General features: G+C 40.8%; 2 protein-coding genes across 2 annotated transcripts in view; one reads left to right on the top strand and one right to left on the bottom strand.

The window, feature by feature from the left end:
- ARPC5 (actin related protein 2/3 complex subunit 5) overlaps positions 1 to 20,981 on the bottom strand; it is a 1,051,210-nt gene that overhangs the window by 833,683 nt on the left and 196,546 nt on the right. The gene's annotated exons all lie outside the window — the stretch shown is intronic.
- C1H1orf21 (chromosome 1 C1orf21 homolog) overlaps positions 1 to 20,981 on the top strand; it is a 247,439-nt gene that overhangs the window by 81,100 nt on the left and 145,358 nt on the right. The window contains exon 2 of the mRNA XM_050766010.1: positions 12,790 to 13,008. Within this exon, the coding sequence (XP_050621967.1) occupies positions 12,915 to 13,008 (94 nt within the window). The 5' untranslated portion in view covers positions 12,790 to 12,914. The remainder of the gene's footprint in view (positions 1 to 12,789; positions 13,009 to 20,981) is intronic.

Raw genomic sequence — 20,981 nt, 5'->3', positions numbered from 1 at the left:
GCATAAAACAAATAAAAATCTGGGCATAGAAAAAGCTGATTAATAATAAGTAAGAGGTTTTGGGGCTTGGTCCAGAAAATAACCTACCAATTTAGATTTTAATTTAGGTTCTAAAAATTCTTTTAAATTTTCAGAGAGATCTTGGAATTAGAAAATGCATGTCTTTTGTTTCTATTGGCCTGTTCCTGGGGTGGTAATGACAGTGATGTAATAGAGGTGATGGGATATCATCCCAGATTCAGGAAAAATAAGCAGTTTGCCAGCTGTAACTTTGTCATATGCAGGAATGCAACCACCGCAGCTGGGCCACCCACTGGAGGGCTCACAGAGACACAGCGCTGGGGCAAAGGCCTCCTTAGAGTAGAATGTGGTCAGATCCTCAATTTATCCTAATGCTGTTATACTTTTTTCTGATAAAAGAGTGTGTCATCAAGTCATACCTTTAGTGCTCTATTCAGGTAAAAACTTCAAATTTTATGTCTCAGACTAGATGTAGATGTGATGTGCTGGAGAGTGTTAGTTAACACCACGAGGTGCTGGCTGATGCATCTTGACGCTGCACTGCCGTCTCCTGGTGGTTGGCCTCAGGCATGTTCTTCCTGCCTGTGTTGTCTGCTTCTGAGCTTGTCACTGTGGTCTGTTTCTCTAAGTACCTTTTGCTGTAGGAAAGAACACTGTGTTCACTAATGATGCTATTTCACATGGAGAACATTGGCTAATTTAAAATAATTATTTTAGAATAGGCTACATTTCTGGTAAAGGTCATTTGTGAGGTCCTTAATAGCTCATAACCTGTAACCCTATGTGTTCTTTAATAGTTTTTCAGTGGCGGAAGAAGGGCATCAAGGTTAAGGAAGAGTATCTTGCCCTCACTTTTATGTTTTGTTATCTCAAACCGCATTAAACATCCCAGAAATGATGGTAGGTGTGGTGGAAAGACTCTTCAGTCCAGAGTAACGAGCAAACTCGTCAAGGACAGTAGAATCCTGGTACATGAGAAGGGAGAGGCCGTCACTCAACTGACTTTGCATTGCCCTCCTGGGTCTCTTCTCTCAGTTACCTGTTTTTTGTTTTCCTTTAGTGATGATTGCACAGAATGTGTTTTTGGCCAAGTGCTACAAAATCAATGAAGTTCCCAAAAGTCTTGTGCATTTCTTGAGAGCAATATGAGAACTGAGGTGCCTTTTTCTTAAATGTGGTAGGTTAAAAGGGGATTGATTTGTGGTACCTGAGAATAATATTTATAATTTCAATTTGTTTGGCCGTCTAAGGACATCACCCTTAAATACTTCTTTGTTATGGCAAACTAATCAAAGATTTAAGTTTAAGCAAAAACATACAAGCAAACAAAATCCTTGATTTTTTTCCAGACGGGCAAGATTAGAGGTACCAGTAAATATCCCTAGATTCTATTTGAAAGTGAGGAAATGGACGTTAGAGTCTAGTTGTCTTACCCATTTTGGAATCTCTGGTCCCTAGTGGAATGTTGAAGACTAAGCAGGTTCCCCAAAAGTGATTGTTGAAACAAATAAATAGCACAATTTTGGGGGGCGGATTAGGGCCAATCATACAAGTGCAAACAGCTTTCAAAATTCCATTATACTGGTATGAAACTACATTTTACTCCTTTTCTGTCTTTTTAGGGAGTATATACTAAACATAATTTAAGATTCTCTATGATGGCCCAGATAAACATTTTTAAATTTAGTTGTTGGTGATGAACTAAAGAAGTCATTGTCCATGCAGGTGACCCAGGACATGGGGCTGAGATGGGTACTCCCTTCCTTAAAAGCTGTCACATCTCTTCGTGAAAAGGAGTTTCTAAGAAAATTCATTCGTTCATTTATTGCAAACCTACTGTGAGCTTGACATTGCGCTGGAGGGAATACAGAAAGGAATGATGAGGAGATGGTCGTGGCCTTGGAAACCTGCCTGGGGAAGGAGACAGACACATAAAATATGATAGTTTGAAGATGTGAGCTACATGCTCATTGAGGCTGTGATGAAGCAGGAGAGAGCTCGCTGACCTTGACTGGTCTTTACATAGCCTTTTGCTTTAGAGCCCTTGGATATGGCACACAGAGGCTGACCTTCCTGCCCCAGCACAGGAGAAACCTTTGGCACTGCTCAGGGCTGCTGTAAAGGGAGCCTGTACTTCTCCTGCTGCAGAACTGCTGTCTCCTGCTTTCTGTCTGCATCCAGTCTGCCTGTTTACGTTTGATACAATTCCTAAAAACCACCAAGCTGCCAAAATTAACCTCTCATCTTTCTTTCCCATCTCTTCTTTCTAGTGTCTCTTACCCCTGCCCCTCTCATCTTAAGAGTTCATCACCATTCCATCACATAATAATGATGACAGTGATGGTAATGACAATACTATCTATTACTGATTGCTTACTATGTGCCAGGTGCTGTCCTAAACACTTTACATAGATCATCTCATCTGCCCTTCTCAAAATTCATGAGGTCATATATCATTTTATAAAGGAGTACCCAAGGCACTGTGAAGTAAGTAATTTGCCCAGAGATACAAAATTTGCCCAGAGTCACAAAAATCACAAAATACTGGGTATTCTCTGTTGTAGTTTTCATCTTTAGAACTTTTATGGTTGTATGTGTGTGTGTGTGTGTGTGTGTGTGTGTGTGTAAGAGAGAGAGACAGACAGACAGAGAGATTGAGAGAGAGAAAGAGAATGAGACTAGTCCTTCCGCCAAAAACGAGGGTTTTATGTTTACTTTCTTTGTTTTCAGGGAACTTCCCAATCTTGAGCTGTTCTAGACAGAGCTTGACAGTTCCAGAAGGAAGACTTTCGGATAGTCAAGGCTTTCCTCTAGAGATGCTTATTTCCATGAGCAGTTCTCTGGCTAGCAGTGTATAAGCAGATTTTCTGAATCATTGGATCATCTCAGACTCTCTTCAGACCTGAAATAATGTGGCCTGAGGCAGAGCACAAGGAGACAAGAATTTTAGGTCACAGTTTACATCAGTTTCTCGTGGATAATTTTATTTATTTTATTAAGGAGGGGGAAAAAAGGAGGAAGGAGGTTATTTTGGAAGGGAAAAGGCATATGTATTTAGATTTTAAGGGAAACAGTTTTTCAATTTGTAGGATTCAGATCTTTTCAAAGTATTATAGTAGTACATTACTTTATTAAAATGATTGACAATTCCAAGAATATTAAATATATTTGTACTCAAATATCAGTACCAAATCAAGTACTCAAAATATGAATAGGCTTTTTGTTTTTTAAAAAAAATGATTATTGGCCGGCATGGTGGCTCATGCTTGTAATCCCAGCACTTTGGAAGGCTGAGGCAGGCGGATCACCTGAGGTCAGGAGTTCAAGACTAGCCTGGACAACATGGCGAAACCCCATCTCTACTAAAAACACAAAAAATAGCCTGGTGTGGTGGCACACGCATGTAATCCCAGTTACTCAGGAGGCTGAGGCAGGAGAATTGCTTGAACTCAGGAGGCAGAGGTGCAGTGAGCCAAGATTGTGCCACTGCACTCCAGCCTGGGCAACACAGCAAGACCCCATCTCAAAAACAAAGCAAAACAAAACAAACAAAAAGGACAGGCTCGGTGGCTCATGCCTGTAATCCCAGCACTTTGGCAGGCTGAAACGGGTGGATCACCTGAGGTCAAGAGTTTGAAACTAGTGTGGCCAACATGGTGAAACCCTGTCTCTACTAAAAATACAAAAAAAAAAAATCAGCCAGGCATGGTGGCACGCGCCTGTAGTCCAGCTACTCAGGAGGCTGAGGCACGAGAATCGCTTGAACCCAGTAGGCGGAGGTTGCAGTGAGCCGAGATCGCGCCACTGCATTCCAGCCTAGGTGACAGAATGAGACTCTGTAATAAAAACAAAACAAAACAAAACAAATGAACAAAAAAAAACAAAAACTATTCTCACATTTGCTTCTAATGATTAGCTTAGAAAATTAATGATCTTTCGTGTGTTTGTTGTATTTCCTTACATCTACCTCAGTAACCAGCTTCAGGCTGAGATACAAGTCATGCTAGCAGTAAACTAAGGGATTGAACTGGATTAATATGTGGAATATACTGGATTTGTGTAGAAATTGAGGCTTTGCAATTCAATGATGAAAACACATTGTGCTTTTCAGATGTGTGTATGGGCCAAGGGATCAGTGGCATTAACTCTTTTTTGTCATCTGGCACCATGAAAGTAAACTGCAGGTTTCTGAGATTAATCCAGCTGCAGATCTCTGCTGTAGTTTATGGTGTTAGGGAGGATCAGCAGCTCAGACTGATAGGACATCTGTTTTACTATCCTCTCCATCAGCAAATACTTACGGAGGGTCTGCTAAGAGTTGCACATTTTGCTGTATGATCCTGCATCCCTTGGTGCATAAAATAAAGCTGGGGCAAGCACTAATTTAATTAGCTTGAAATATCTTCTGACTCTCACGAGCATCTCTGATCCTTTGTTTCCTTGCAATGTACATTAGTCCTTGGGGTTTTATTTTACTTTATTATGTTTATGATCTCTTAGCCCTGGCTGGATGCTGGTCCTCCAAGGGCAGGAATCCTGTCTGTTTCTTACACTGTGTTTCAACATGTGGAGTGCCTAGGATGTTCTTCCGTGGCTATTCCTGAAGGATCACGACTTATAGTCTTTTAGTAATTTGACTTATTCTACATTCACTTTTGTGTGTTTTTATTTATTTATTTATTTATTAATTAAAAAAAAATCTCTCCCTTTCCATCTGTTTTCTCTCCTTTTCTCTGTCATTGGTAGTCTGAGTGTGCTTGGGTTAGGTCAGCAAAGTTGCCTGCTATCGGGGCCCTCTGGGCAAGCTGATTTCACCCAGTGCTCATGAAAAGCCCCACGTCTGACTACAAGTGTCGTCCACCTGGCGTCACAGAGTACACACAGAATATTACCTTGCTATATAAGTGTTTATTCAAAGCATTTTCTTTTTTTTTTTTTTTTTTTTTTGAGACGGAGTCTCACGCTGTTGCCCAGGCTGGAGTGCAGTGGCGCGATCTCGGCTCACTGCAAGCTCCGCCTCCCGGGTTCCCGCCATTCTCCTGCCTCAGCCTCCTGAGTAGCTGGGACTACAGGCGCCCGCCACCGCGCCTGGCTAATTTTTTGTATTTTTAGTAGAGACGGGGTTTCACTGTGGTCTCGATCTCCTGACCTTGTGATCCGCCCGCCTCGGCCTCCCAAAGTGCTGGGATTACAGGCTTGAGCCACCGCGCCCGGCCAAAGCATTTTCTTATCTACTTAGATTTTCAAAACAGTCCAAAAAAAAAAAAAAAAAAAAAAAAGAGGGAAAACAGGTGCTGCTATTATTGATTTTAAGATACTAACAAGGAAATCACATGGCTTTGTCCTAAGTGACGGGGAACCAGCAACATATCTGTCAAGAAATTCTAGTCACAGATGTCTTTCTGGAAAAGCAGTGGTGCAGAGGTCCCCCATGACACAAACTAAAGACCTCCTGCAAATTATCTGGGTCTTAGAAGTAGAAGAAGAGGGCCAGGTGTTGTGCCTCATGCCTGAAATCCCAGCACTTTGGGAGGCCAAGACGGGAAGATCACTTGAGGTTAGGAGTTCGAGAGCAGCCTGGCCAACATGGTGAAATCCCATCTCTGCTAAAAATACAAAAATGATCCGGGCATGGTGGTATGCACTTGTAATCCCATCTACTATGGAGGTTTACTTGAATCCAGGAGGTGGAGTTGCAGTGAACCGAGATATGCCACTGCACTCCAGCCTGGGCAACAGAGTAAGACTCTTTCTCAAAACAAAACAAAATAAAAGGAACAAGAAAGAGAACTCAGTGTCCAGGAATATCTGCCATTGCCCTTGACCACTGAGGAGCAAATCTAGAAGCAGCGTAAGTCTTCTGCGTGGGTCCACACAGCTGTGAACGTGTGACTTTAATCAGGAGCTGGTGTTTTCTTCTCTTGCCTTGTCAGCCATGCATGAGCTCATGTGAACAGACACAGGTAACACAGAGGAGTTTTCTGGTGCAGGAGAAAGGTGCAACACTATTAAATCCTTAGCTGAAGAACAATTATTGCACCAACTTTTTCTAATCATCTCCCTATAAGAAACACTGTTAAAATTAATTTCATTCATTAAAGGCAAGATAGAGGCCGGGCGCGGTGGCTCAAGCTTATAATCCCAGCACTTTGGGAGGCCGAGACGGGCGGATCACGAGGTCAGGAGATCGAGACCATCCTGGCTAACACGGTGAAACCCCATCTCTACTAAAAAGTACAAAAAAAAGGCCGGGCGCGGTGGCTCAAGCCTGTAATCCCAGCACTTTGGGAGGCCGAGACGGGTGGATCACGAGGTCAGGAGATCGAGACCATCCTGGCTAACACGGTGAAACCCCATCTCTACTAAAAAATACAAAAAACTAGCCGGGCGAGGTGGCGGGCGCCTGTAGTCCCAGCTACTCAGGAGGCTGAGGCAGGAGAATGGCGTAAACCCGGGAGGTGGAGCTTGCAGTGAGCTGAGATCCGGCCACTGCACCCCAGCCTGGGCGACAGAGCAAGACTCCGTCTCAAAAAAAAAAAAGAAGAAGAAATAGGAGAGCTAAGTTGTGTTTATTTTTCCAGCAAATACACAATTGAAATCAACACTATTAGGCCAAAACATCCTTGGTGATCATCTTTAGACCTTATAGGGCCTCCTGAAAATTTTGAGGTTTCAGACTTGCAAGTATGTCCTAATTGAGTTAGTACCAAAAACAAAGAGCGCAAATAAATTGAATGTGGTAAGACATAGCTTTTCTTTAAGTGGTCATTTCATCCTTCATGTCATTACTTGGACATATGTTGAGGTAGATCATAGAGTCTAAGAAAGAGACTGAGACACATGAAGCCCAGCCGTCGTCCTGAGGCAGGTGTGTGGCAGCTGGGACCAGAGCTCGGGCTTCTCATGCCCTCTTCAACACTCTTTCCACTTGCCACGTCTTCTTCTTGGCCTCACACCTTACTGCCTGAATCCAGCAGAAATATGTCCTATTGCATAAGCACTTATTGTGGTTACATTTCTGAGAGACACCTCTGTAGAATTACTATATGCGGACATGAGAGTTTTCCCATAAAGAAGGCAGAAGCCAAAATCCTCGTATCTTTGGAGTTAATAGCATATTGTCGATTGTCATGCCGTCAGACGAGTGTGAGTCGAGGAATCAGTGTGTTCTGTGATGCCAGCGATTGCGGGGTAATGAAAGGCTTGACTTTTCTAGATTATTCTCATGTCAAATGTGACATCTCTTTATGTATTATTTTTAACATTCACAATGAAATGTGAAATGGTGTTAACAGTAGCCCAAGGATACCAAAGCTTCAAGATTAGAAATCACTTTTAAGTTGCCTTTCTTCTTCCCGCTCAGTGGGCTGCTGTATTAACACTCATTATAGTGAAGCTGAGCAGATGGGCAAATAGACTGATTAGTTTTATATATGTATGTGTGTGTGTGTGTATATATATGTGTGTGTGTGTGTGTATATATATGTATGTATACACACACACACACACATATATATATATATAGAGAGAGAGAGAGATTTTTTTTCCTTTATGGAGCTTAGATGTTAGCTGTTTCTTCAATAAAAGAAAGGAGTTTTTAGATGTTGCCTTGTCTCGATTTGCCTTTTTAATCAGAAGAAGAAAGGGGGCACTTTGCTCCTGATCTATTAATAATGTGGCTGTATTCTTTGCTTAACTGCTGACTTCATAGCTCTCTGTGTGCCCGTTGCAATCAGAATTTGATTTCTCTCCAGTCCTCCAAGACTCATGTTCTTTTTAGCCTAGAATTTCTTTATGGAATGTATCACTTTTAATGCATATTTTAGAAGTGCCTTTCTTGACAGGGAATTTATCTACAGTATTTTTGCCTTTTGTATCCAAAATGAAAAAGTCCATGACTAATTAGTGGAAAGTGAATTACGCATAATGTTATGTAAATAGAAATATTTTCCTATAGCCTTTTTTTAAAAAAAGTTAAAATATCTCTGATTTTTCTTAAAAACAGATTTTGCTTTTTTTATTCCTTCCCAATTTTATAAAAGTAGGATTTTTTTTGATGAAACCTTGTTTCTAGTTATAAAAAACTAAGGTAATGAAAAGAACTATTATAATCTTTCCTTATAAAAGGACAAAGGTATTGCATGTGTGTAATATGTGATATGTATTCATACAAAAGTAGTGAACCTACTTGCATGGAGACAACTTCCTCATGTTGTCACATGAAGTGCTCTGGAGCAGTAGTTTCCCTTCTGATATCTGAAGCGCCTTGAGGTACAGTGTAAGGAGAGGAAGGATAAACATGCATGGTTATACATTTTTTACATTTTTTAAAAAATTTCAATTGGGCTTACAGATTTGTTGATTATTTTATCAAAAGCGGGAAAAGTGTCCTGTAAAGACGGCATTCAATTAGGCTAGCTCATGGTATCATGGATTGCACTTCTAATTACATAAGGCAAGATAATGTAGACCTATAACCATTTGGGGAGGGGTTTACGCAAAGCCATGGGGCAGTTAATTGGACCTCATGCTTTTAGAGGCACCTGATAATCCTATGATATAGATCATTTAGATTAAAGAAAAATTATCCTCAATGGGACTTAGTTTTAGACGATTCCATCAAATATCAAAGGGATGCTTCGATTTAATTCTCACACTGTGATCTGTGGCTTCAGAAGTAACATGCTGGTAATAACAACATGTGACAACAAAAGTCTCAGAGCTGCTCCAGGTCGTGGTCTCTGCATGCTTGTTTGCACCGTCAGACTTACCTCTCTCTAAGTGCTGTGGTTTCAGGAAGGTAAACAATAGAGCATGTGACGTTGGGAGAGAAAAGCTGAGTAAAGCTAATGAGAAAATGGAAGCTTAAAAAAAAAAACACTGGAGTTTATGTGAAGGATAGTATAAACTGAAGGGAACGTCTTTTGAGCAGATGATTCTAGCAGTCTTTAGGGATATATTTTTGAAGGTCTGCTCAACATGAAGTCTCAGTTGGATTGAGATTAAGTGAAAGAATTTTCAGTAGAAATGAAACCTTGACATTACATCAGGCTATAAAAGAGATACAAATCAGGGGTATTTTAATTCTGTTTCTTTAGCTCTGGTCAGGTCTCCAACCTGACATTTCTTGACATGCTCCATTCCAAAGCTGAGTCAAATGCCTGTGAGGTGAACTCTCTTGTCATCCTGTATTTAAACTGCAATAGCTGCATGTTATTGCTGCAAAACTGGTCTTTCTAATTATCTCCGTCTCTGATCATTCTTGTTCTATAGGGATAGAGAAGAAAAACATCTTGCCTTGTTTGCCACTATATGCACAATACCTACCAAACACATATCTGCCACTTACTATTTTAAAACCAAAATCTGTTGATTAAATGAATGAATAATTGGACAAGTGTTTATGTGCAGAATCCAAATGACATAGTAAAAAACTTTCTTCAGTGATCTATGATTAACTTTGTGAATTAGAGATCTTTTGCCCCTCAAATGACTTCATAATTATCACCTTCAAATGGGTAAATTACTAAAATACATTCCTCATGAGGTCCTGAAACTTGAAAACATCACTCTTAAATTTGAATTGCTGCTGTAAAATGATATAGCACGTATGTTTCAGAAACAAAATCTATACCTATTTATAATTTGGTGAGAACTCATATTGAGCTATAGTGCTTTAAAATATGTGTAATTAAATTGAAATTTCTTGAGTCATCATTTGAATTGGGTGTAAATCATGTCAAATCTACTTGTTAACCTACCCCTCACCCCAATGCTTGAATAACAGAGACATTCTTTTAAAAAAACAGAGCCATTCTTTTGTATCTTATTTTTGTTAGCCTTCTGCAGTGTATTTGATTTCAAATAACTTCCACCTTTAAAATTCAAATAAAATTTTTTAATGCAAACACAACTTTTAAAGCACAGAAGAAACACCAGTAGCTGCTTTCAGGAGTAGCAAAAGATAAGTCATGTCTTCAGTTCTTCCCATTGCTTCTTGGATAGCATAAGAGGCTGTAGACATGAAATTGGAAAAGCGAGAGGACTCTCAAAGAGCATTATTGTTGAGTTGTCTCTTACTTCTCAGTGTACTCTGATTCTGTTAGGATTGCCCCCTCTCTCCTGTTTTTACTTAATTTATTCTGAAAAGGTGGCAGGGAAGCCACCTAGGTTCCCCTTCTCACTTCGATCTCTCCTGCGTATGTGTAAGTGTGAAGTGGTTTTACCACACTTCCTTTTTGAACAGTAAGGAATCATGTCTGGGAGCCCACACCTGTTACCTTGCATGATGATGCTGGGGATGAGGAAGCAGCGGGATGGATGCTGCCCCTGACAGGGTGCTGGCTGGGAATCCAAAACAGCAGCAGTAGCAGCAGCAATAACAACAACAGCAAAAGCAGAAGCAGCAACAGCATTGGCCGCAGCAACAAAATCAGCAATTCACAGCAGCCTCCGGGTTACAGAGGGGACTCTTGTCTTCTCCCACCTTTACAGCTGAACCCCTTGTCCTCTCCCTCTTGTCTAATATTTCATTGATGTTTCTTCAAAAACTATGACAGGTTGACAGAATGGACCTCTACACAACTAATTTAATATTTTCTCACAGTGTGCTCTAAGTTGGATCAGAAAGACTGCCTGTGGTCTTACGACATCCCATAGTTTATTTGGTTGGATGAAGGTAGCAAGTCCTTCTGCAGGCCCTTCACAAAGTATCAGCAGTCCAGTCCTCTGCCCTGCCCCCCATCCCCACCTGACCCCTCTGAAATGAACACACGCAAATGTGCCATGCTCTTCCACATTCTAGTGTCTTAGCCCAGGCTGTTCCTTGCAACTGAATAATGCTACCATCCTTTCAGCCTGGTAAATTTCTCCCAAACCTTTGATACCCTAGAAAAATACTACTTCCTTCCTCTGCCCAGTCATAATCTAATCTGCTTTTTTGAATTCTGCGTCGCCATAGATTCCTGTGAAACTTTAATCAGAGCTCGTATTACACTGTATTGCGTGCAATTTTTAAAATATCAGCATCTCTTCTCCATAAGGCCCCTGAGCTCTATATACCAGTATGACTAGATCATCAAATAGAAATACTGTAGCCTTGAAGACATTACTGCTAAGTAATGGAATAGGATGTGTGTGTGTGTGTGTGTGTGTGTGTGCACATCCGCAGGCCTGGATTTCATATAGTTTTGAGATGAAGACCTGTTAACATGAAGTTACATCAAGTATGGGGAGGATATAAGCATTAGTCATCTAGGAGAAAAATCTTCCTGGTTTGTAGAACTTTACCAACAAACTCTACACTTCCTAATAATAATTTAATACAACCAGTGATAGAGAATAGTTTGAAGAATTATATGAGACATGACTAATGTTACAGTCATTGCCAGTATTTACTGCAATTTGTATTTGCTTGGGTTAATTTAAGATCACTGCCTTTATATCTAAGTTTGTTTATTAGATTGATTATGCTAATTTGAAAAATTCTCTTTGCTGAGATTTTATGGTTTAAATGATTAAATTTCTACATCCAGAGCTGTCCTTAGTGCTCTAGCAAGGAGGATTTAGGAGCTCTAGTCTTCTTGGTAGAGAAAGCGTATAGCTACTGTATAGTAGCACTATCTGTGAAACTTGAGACACTTCCACTATTCATGGGCGGGGGGCAGTGGGACGTGGGTGCTGATGAAGATTAAAAGAGGCTTGATGCCTTCTTTGTACTGCCAGGACTCTGAGGAGGTAAGGACCTGTATTACAATGGGAGGGATGGGAACAAAGGAATGTGTAGGAGAGATATTTCAAAGGAAACATTTACAAGACTGGAATAAGTCATCCATAGGCCTGGAATGGTTGGGTTAGGATGATGAAAGAATAAAACAAAAATGAGCAAGTTAAGCATAGCAAACACTCAGAATTTGAGCAGCCACCTTGGGTGGGGCAGGGAAAGGTAAAGTCACTTAGGTCAACTTGAAGATTATCTCCTTTGCGGTGTATCTGTAAATACTCTTTAAGTCTTTATGAGAGATCAGTAGAGGCACAAAGTTTACTCCAAAAGCTTGACAACTGCTTTGTTGCTTTTCTTCATATTTGACATCTTCTGCCCAATCCTTAAAACATTTGGCTAGCTAAGGAGAAAATGGACAAAAGTAAGTTTAAGACCTTGCTCCATCTCCTTCCTTTGTCATCAAAACAGTGTCACCTCAGGTAAAGTAAAATGCTGAATTATTTACAGCCTTAACCAGAAATGTATAAAATAGCCATCTTCCAGTCTGAGGAGGATGGCTACCTTTTCCTGGCAAAATTTGAGGAGCTGGGAGGGCTGGCCTGCAGGGTAGGATGAGGAAGATGAAGAGCTTTTCCCAGCCTCCTGAACTAGGTGGATCTCGAGAGTGTGCTCTCCTTCCTCGACAGTGTTTGAGATTTCAGAACATTAGTAAACCTACAGGTACTTTAAGAGTATGTGTGACAAGCAGTAGTGCCCAAATATGTATTTGAATAAATACATATTTTTGGTATCTCCTCAAAAAGTTCACTCCTCGGCCATGTGTTACATAGGGACATGCCTTTCCATCTTGCTTTCTGAGTGGGAAATCAAGTGAGAATGGGCCATGGTGCATGTGTTTCTTCCGTGCCCACCACAACACCAGTGCAATCGATGGGTGGGTCTGTGCATGACTTCTAGTACACTGCAGGCCACAGCACACCAAGATACTGAGGCTTGTGTTTTGCTGCAGTCACCGCCCATTCTAATCTAGCTTTCTTTTCTTACAGGTGCACACATCTTGACCAACTCAGCAGCAAGGTGGATTTTCTTTGTGTTTAAAGAAAAAAAAATGTCCCTGTGTCTGTAGAGATGATTTACAGTTCAGCCCGGCTGAAGCTGACCGAATGAGACTATGGGCTGTGCCTCCGCCAAGCATGTTGCCACTGTTCAAAATGAAGAGGAAGCCCAGAAAGGGAAAAACTACCAGAATGGAGATGTGTTTGGCGGTGAGTCCTATCAAACTTGACTCTTGACCCATTGATTCTAGGCCTTTTACTTTTTTTATTGATACATAATATTTGTACATATTTATGGGGTGCTTGTGATATTTTGTTACCTGCCTAGAATGTGTAGCGATCAAGTCAGGGTATGTAGGATATCTGTCGCCTCGAGCATTTATCGTTTCTATGTGTTGGGAACATTTCAAAACCTATCTTTGAGCTATTTGGAAATATACAGTACATTATTTTAAACTCTAGTCAACCTACTCTGTTATGGAGCATTAGATCTTATTCCTTCTAAGCCTTTCACTTTTGTGACAGTGAATAATTACAGTGATTATTGGGTTATATCATCTGAGGTGAAGGGGTGATGAGACCCACTGGAAATCAATGTGAATCTTTACTTTGGATCATCTACATCATAATTTATACAAAGTGGTCTTTGAGGAGGAACATGGAGGTCTTTTTTTTTTTTTTTTTTTTTTTTTTTTTTTGCAGGAACTAGCATTTAAATCAAGCTTCAAAGAACCAGCCAGATTTAAATTCGTACGTGGGACAGTGGCCATGGGGTGTCCTGGTAGAGGAGAACTATAGGACTAAAAACAGAAGTCCAAAAGGGGAGTGAGTGAGGATTTATAAATGAGGGAGTGAGGTGTTTTTTTAAAGCGTAATAGAGAGTGAACTATACATTTTCAGATTTTAAATAAAAATACAATGAATCCAATAATAATCTTTTAACCTCTCTCTGTTGACTCAAAATGACTTTAGGATATCTAGTGCAAAGGCCACAAATTGGCAAACCATGGCCACATCTGGTCTGCAAATACATTTTTTTGCCCCCTTCCCAAAGAATTTTAAGATAAAAAGCAAGGCAGCCTTTAAAAATCAGGATATTTCAAATAAAACCCAAATTTCTTCAAAAGAGCTGGCAACAATAGGTCTTCATTCCTTGAGACAATAGTAGGGGGTGGAGTACCAATTGCCCCTGCAGCCAGGCTGTGGCCTCCAGTGAACGGGCTTCCTCCCTGCATGCACACCAAGTTCAGTTTGCTCATTGACATTACCTGGCCACTTAGAGGCTTTTATGCTTGCCTGATCTTGAGATTGGCCCTTAGAGGATTATTGTGAAATTTGGATATATAAACAAAATTTCAATTAGTACAAGGCAGATTAAGCAGTTTTTGTGGAATTATTTTAACAATAATACCTACTACTTGACATTTGCATGATAGTTTTATTTATAAAAACACTTCAACTCTTACTCATTAAGGGACATCATTGAGATATGTTGTAGAACCTCACTGAGATAATGTTTACATGTAAATAACTGTAGCTGCATCATTTAGTCACTGTCAAATAATTCTACTACTTTTAGAATCTCTAGCTTTTGGTTCATTGTAATGATTGTTTTAGTCTCCTGGTGAAGAATTGGGAATGGTACGAAAGAGCTAATGCTCCCTTGAAAGTGGACTCGTGTGTTTGGGATGGAAGACTTTGTTTCACTTTGTTCCAAGAAGATGCATTAGTTGCCTGGAACAAATTCGCTTCTACTGGTAACCACCTATAGCATGGAGAACTGTGAAGAAGAGTAACATATATGAACATTTTAGTAAAACTACAGTCTAGATCTTTGAAACCACAGTTTTTATGGAAAGAGTTGATTGGAACTAGAGTCATTACCATCACCCTCAAATGCTTAACTTTTAAGAGAAAATAATTTAACATCAGGGATTTGTTTAACTTCTAGCTTATGTTCTGTGTCATTATCATTTTTATAATAGAGCTACCATTTATGGAGCCGCCACCATATGTCAAACATTGTGAGGCATTTACATTCATTTTTATGTTGAATTTTCACAACAATCTTGTGAAATATGTGCTATGCAAATTTTACATACTTGGGAACTGAGCACAGAGAGACGGACTTGTCCAAGATTACCCAGCTACGAAGTGCTAGAATCCAGATTGCTCAGACTCCAAAGTCTACCTTTCTTTCTCCATGTTGTTTCCTGATGCCCTGCAGCAGCCTCCCATTGTTTTTTTTTTCTGAGACAGTCTCACTCTGTGGCCTAGGCTGGAGTACAGTGGTGCGATCAGGGTTCACTGCAGCCTTCACCTCCTGGGCTCAAGTGATCCTCCCGCCTCAGCTCCCTGAGTAGCTTTGGGACTAAAGGCATGTGCCTTCACACCTGGCAATGTTTTTTTATATTTTTAATAGAGATGGGGTTTTGCCATGTTGCCCAGGCTGGTCTAAAACTCCTGGACTCAAGCAATCTGCCCACCGTGGCCTCCCAAAGGGCGGGGATTACAGGCGTGAACCACCGCAGCCAGCCCTCATTCTTTAAAGTATGAGGGCACAAAAGTATTGATTGGTCTGTATCCTATGTGTAAGGCCTTTTGCTAAATGCCATGGAGATTACAGAGGTAAATAATCCATAAACCTTGCCATCTAGGACTTTGTAAGAAGATAAGAAAGTGTTACGAAGCAGAATAAGCCAAATACCCTAAGAGGAAATGACATACCTCACGATAACAGTCAGGGGATAGATGCTCTGCTTTAAACGGCAGAATCAGAGCAGATTTCTCACAGAGATGACATCCAAACCTGTCCTTAAAGGACTGAAAGAAATGAATCCTGTCACAATCTAAACTGGTAAAGGAACAGCTAGGTAATGTGAGACTTATTCAAGAATAATAAATATTCTAATTTATGGAACTAATGAATGGAACATAAACTATAAATGGGACAGAATTGGCTAGAAAACTAAGTTAGGGTTAAATTATGGAGAACGTCGAATACCAAATGACAGTCTTTAAAAAGATAACCTTAGATTGTCAGAGCAAGATTTGGTGATATTCAATATGTTGTGTTTACATTCTGCTTGGCAATGGGACTGCTTAACCATCCGTTCACAACCTGTATAGCCAGGAAGACTCTATTGTTCTAAAGCACCATGTGTATTTTGCAGATGTTAGCATCTGATAAAGGAGCTTTGTGTTAGTCAACTATTGCTGTAGACTGTAACAAACTCAGGTGCAGTCACTCGTGACTTGCAGAGTCTAATTCACAAGAGCGAGGTCTGGCATAAAGCAAGTGACTTTATTCCACAGCTTAGCTTGGGGGAAGAGGTACAGGCTCCTGCCTTTAAGGGTACTGTTTCTCTTTTGGGGCAGAAAGCATGGACTTTTAAAGGGGGACTTGGCATGAATGGCATCCAGGGGAGGGAGTAAGCAGGTGGGGGTCTGCGCGACTCGCTTTGGTGCTTAATCTACTGTAGGTCGAACTGGAGTCATTGCAAGCAGAGCTAGGTTGTATAGTGGTCTTTGTCTCAAGACACTCTCCAGTTGGGAGAGCCTTCCATCAGGGACATACTTTAGGTTGTAAATTGATTGTTGTCTCTTGAGGCAATCTCCTTGTGGGAGACAGTTTCTGCTCTGGAGTTTCAAAGTAAGCACATAGTTAGATAAGCTTCCAGTGTAGGGAGTGTCTGGTGAAGGGAAGGTAAAGGTTATGATTGCATTTCTGAAGAGCTAGATAGGAAATGGGAACAGAGGAAAAGAAGGAAAGAGAAAAGAAGAAATAATTAAATAAATAACTCTCTCTCTTAGAAAAATGGGGGTACTTGGTTATAAGACACCTGAAGCTCTCAGTCGCATTCGAAAGTAGTTGTTTCTTTCTTGATTATGAATTGGTGGGTCAGCTGCGGTGGCACTTCTCTATGTATCTCTCATCTTTCCCCAGGGACCAGTGAGCCAGTGGGGGCATGATCTCCTTTCACAGAAGGGCAAGAGTGCAAGTGATACGTGTGGTGCCTCCTAAGTTTAGACTCAGAGCTGGCGCACTGTCACTCACACCCTAGCCAAAGCAGGTCACGTGAGTGAGCCCAAAGTTAGGCAAAAAAGTATACTCTGACCACAGTGCATTTACAGCAAGGGTATAGGTGCAGGGAGGGTCAAGAATTGGGGCTAAAAATCAGTTTACCCCAAGCCCACCTGGTCCTTGCTGTCTCTGTGCCTCTAGGTAGTTCATGCCATAAAGTGTCAGTTAAGGCCTCTGCTAAATTTTCTTCATCTTCCCAACACCCACACTGAAATTTTATTTACTCCAGCATTCTATCATCTTGTTAATCTCTCTAACATAAATATTAGCAAGTTTGTGGGATTGTGTTAAATAAAGCAGGAATACAATGGGGAGAGAACGTCACCAATCAAGGGAGATACTTTTTCTAGCCCTGTAGGGCTCTGGGGGAAGAATTACCAAAATCCAATGTCAAGACAGTCCCAGTACTCTAGATATTACTGAATACCACATTTTAAATATGACGAGGGAAGGTCTTGTCTGTGTTTCTTCACTTAAATTAATTTGCAAGAGGAAGTTTTCAAAATCCAACAATGATCACACATGGTGGCAGATGAGTGATAGTGATAGGCCCACTTTTTAACCATTTGTAACCCATTGTTTCCGTGATCTCTTATTGTAAAATACCCCAGGGTACCTTGAAACATAACCAGCTTATTTCTCAAGATTCTGTGGGATGACTAGAGTTCATCTGCTGTTCTCGCCTGGGCTCAGTCATGCAGCTGCATACAGCTGGGATCTCAGCTGAACTCAACTATCCCAGATGGATCTGGGCTTCTGTCCACAAGGCCACTCTTTCCAGCTGGGTAGCCAAACTTTTCAGCCTGGCTTCCAAGAGAGGAAGTGGAAACTGCCAGGCCTCTTAGGACCTGAGCTTGAAAATTCAAGAAAGCCACTTTTGCTGCCTTCTGTTGATCAAAGCAAGTCATAAGACCAGCCTAGAGTTGAGGGAGTAGAGTCACTCCACCTCCTGAGTATTTGCCCATAGAAAAGGGAGGAGTTGTTGGGAGGCGTCTTTGGAGACCAACGCCCATTGCGAGAGGAAGTTATAACTCCATGACTGGGATATATTTCAACCTGGACAATTATATTCTGCTTTCTAAAACACCCCTCTATTTTTCACCAAATAAAGTGGCCTTATTTATGCTTTAAAAGCTAAACATTTAAAGATGTTTTTAAAATGTTATTACCACATGTTGTTGAAGATATGACAAAGTCTGTGCAGGATAGCATCTTTGGGGACGGCTCTGAAGTATGTATCTCTGAGTGTGTGTACACACACATTCGATCCTTTTCCTAAAGGTGTTAATTTCAGAGCTTCTGAAGACATGTTCAGGAGCTTTGATACCCAATGTGTTTATACAAATGGTATTTTCCATTTTTTGAAGCAGTTTGGGCTCCACGATGTCTTGGTTATTTAGGAGCCCCACCACAACGAATGTGTGTGACAGAGTTTCTGTAGCATGTTCTACCATGCAGAATTAAATGCTAAATGGGCATCTTGACTCCTAGATTTCAGAAAATTTAGGAGATCATTGACAAGGAGCTCCATCAGTGATATTTACTTACACATTTTCTTTCACTTTAAGTGTTGAAGCATAAAAAGTTTCAGATCTAAAGTTCTTCCTGACACACTGTGAACCTTTCAGAAGTCAGATTCACTTCAGAAGGTTTCATCTTCACATTGGAATTTTCCTTCCCTCGGTTGTCAGGGCAGATGTGAATAGTGGTCAGCAGATCTGCTGAGGTCATTCAGAGGACAGCTGAGCAGATTGCCAAGACCAGCTTGCAAAAAGTAAGTGACCAACAGGTTCAAGTTATCATGAACTGGTTAAGCAAGTTCTAGAAAGCCAAGTGCTTATTGGATTTCTTTCAACAGTCATTCTCTTAGACAACTAAAGTGGGTGCATAGAACACATTCAGGCCTTATTAGGGAAATTAGTACGTCAGACTTGAGATCATGATCTCTCCTGCAACCCGCCCCCAAGTGGGGAGAAACTCTTACAGTTATATTGACTTTCTTTTTTGCACTTTTTCTGTTTCCATTGTTTGAATAATGTAGGCTTTAAACTTGAGTCACTTTTGGCTTTTGCAGTTAGTTTCCAGATCCTATAAATCTCACCCTCTCCTAGCATTGCTTTTCCTACCACTACTGTAGTTTTGGCTGTGACAGCCCATCACCCCAAGAACTGCAGTGTTCTCAGGAGGAATCTCCTGTTAACCTCCTTTATTGCTTATTTGTTCCTTTGCTTGTTTTTGGTCTGTTTTTACTTCTTCATTTTTTTGGCACCACTATCAGATTGGCTTTTTAAAGTACTCCTCTGTTGGTATTAAATCTTCTCTAGAACTTTCTGTTTGTGCCTAGTTCTTAGCCAATAAATCCCAAGTCCTTAGTTAACATCCAAGACACCTGAAGATGGCTCATATCCACCTTTGCTGCCTTTGTGTGTGTGTGTGTGTGTGTGTGTGTGTGTCTGTGTGTGTGTATTTTGAGACGGAGTCTTGCTCTGTCGCCGAGGCTGGAGTGCAGTGGCTTGATCTTAGCTCACTGCAGCCTCCATCTCCCAGGTTCAAGCAATTCTCTTGCCTCAGCCTCCTGAGTAGCTGGGATTACAGGCAGCCACCACCACACCTGGCTAATTTTTGTATTTTTTTTAGCAGAGACGGAGTTTCACCATTTTGGCCAGGTTGGTCTTGAACTCCTAATCTCAGGCAACCCACCCACCTTGGCCTCCCAAAGTGCTAGGATTACAGGTGCAGCCTTGTTTTATACTCAGTTCCTTCATGATCGCCTTCTTCAGTCATCTGAGCAAGGCTGCCTTGTGAACTTATCCTGCACCTTCGCTGATCTAGGCCCTCCAGTACACAGTGACCTCTGCTTGGCACGGGCCCCTTTTCCTGACTTCATGTCTTTAAATCCTGTTCGTTTTCCAAATGTAAACTTTTATATAGAGGTTCCTCTAATACCTTCAGAAGGTATCTCTTTCCTGCCATGCCAGAATTCTTTTTATTTATTTGATTTATTTGTTTCTATGTCTAATCTCTCTTATGAGCTGGTTAGCTCCCTGAAGGCAGGAACTGCATGGTCTTGAGAGGACAGAGGGCTCGCATTTGGCCAGGGAGCTGGAGGCAGAGAGATTTTTCAGGAATCAGGTTGGGCACTGACTGAACCAGCCCTCCCGTATAACTCAGGTGGCCCGCACTGCTGCCAAGTTTGGTTTGAGGCCCAAGAGGGCCTGATGTTTATAAACATCCCTTTAAATGGAGGCGCTTAGATTATTGCAGGCGCTTAGACTATTGCAGTAAATTCTTCTGGAATGATGGTGTGAGATTGAGCAGCAGTAAAACAAGCAAGAATTTGGCTGCTTTCTTTCACTAGGACTTTGTATTGCTCTGTGGCTTCAGTTAAGTTCTGATCCTTGGGTATACCTAAATGAGAGCATATAACAGGTGCATGTGGCTCTGTGTGTGTGTGTGTGTGTGTGTGTGTGTGAGAGAGAGAGAGATGGTGTTATGCTGATCTATTACTCATCTAAAATGCTGTGAGACCTATTTCACAAGGTTATGGTGAAAATTAAATGAGAAAATACATCAGATTTATTCAGAAATTAAAAGCACTTGGAGGCAAAGTCACAATTCACTGTTTATGTCTCATAATTTTTGATCGCACTCAGTGAAGATGGGTTAAAGATACCTGTGTTTGTGAGACAGTAACAGAGAGAATAATGTTTGTCAGTGCAGTCCAGCACAGTAGCCATGAGCCGCATGTGGCTACTGAGCATGAGAAATATGACTAGTCCTAATTGAGATGTGCTATAAGTGGAAAATGAACTTTTAAATTTCATGTTAAATGAAAATTTAACATGAAAAAAGAATATAAAATAGCTCATTAATAATTTTGTTATTGATTACGTGTTAAATGATATATTTTAAATCTATCAGGTTAAATAAAATACATGAAGATGAATTTCACCTGCTTCTTTTTATCTAATGGGGCTACTAGAAGTATTAAAAGTACACACATACCTCACGTATTTCTATTGCACTGTGCTGGCTTATGTGACTGAGAGGTAGCAGTGGTAGTGTGAGAATTTCCTTCTCTTTCAAGTTTTCGTTTTTA

This window comes from Macaca thibetana, chromosome 1 (genome assembly GCF_024542745.1).
Source record: "Macaca thibetana thibetana isolate TM-01 chromosome 1, ASM2454274v1, whole genome shotgun sequence".
In the NCBI taxonomy this organism is placed as follows: Eukaryota; Metazoa; Chordata; class Mammalia; order Primates; family Cercopithecidae; genus Macaca; species Macaca thibetana.
Note: the sequence above shows the minus strand (reverse complement) of the source record. Positions and strands in the feature narration are given on the sequence as shown.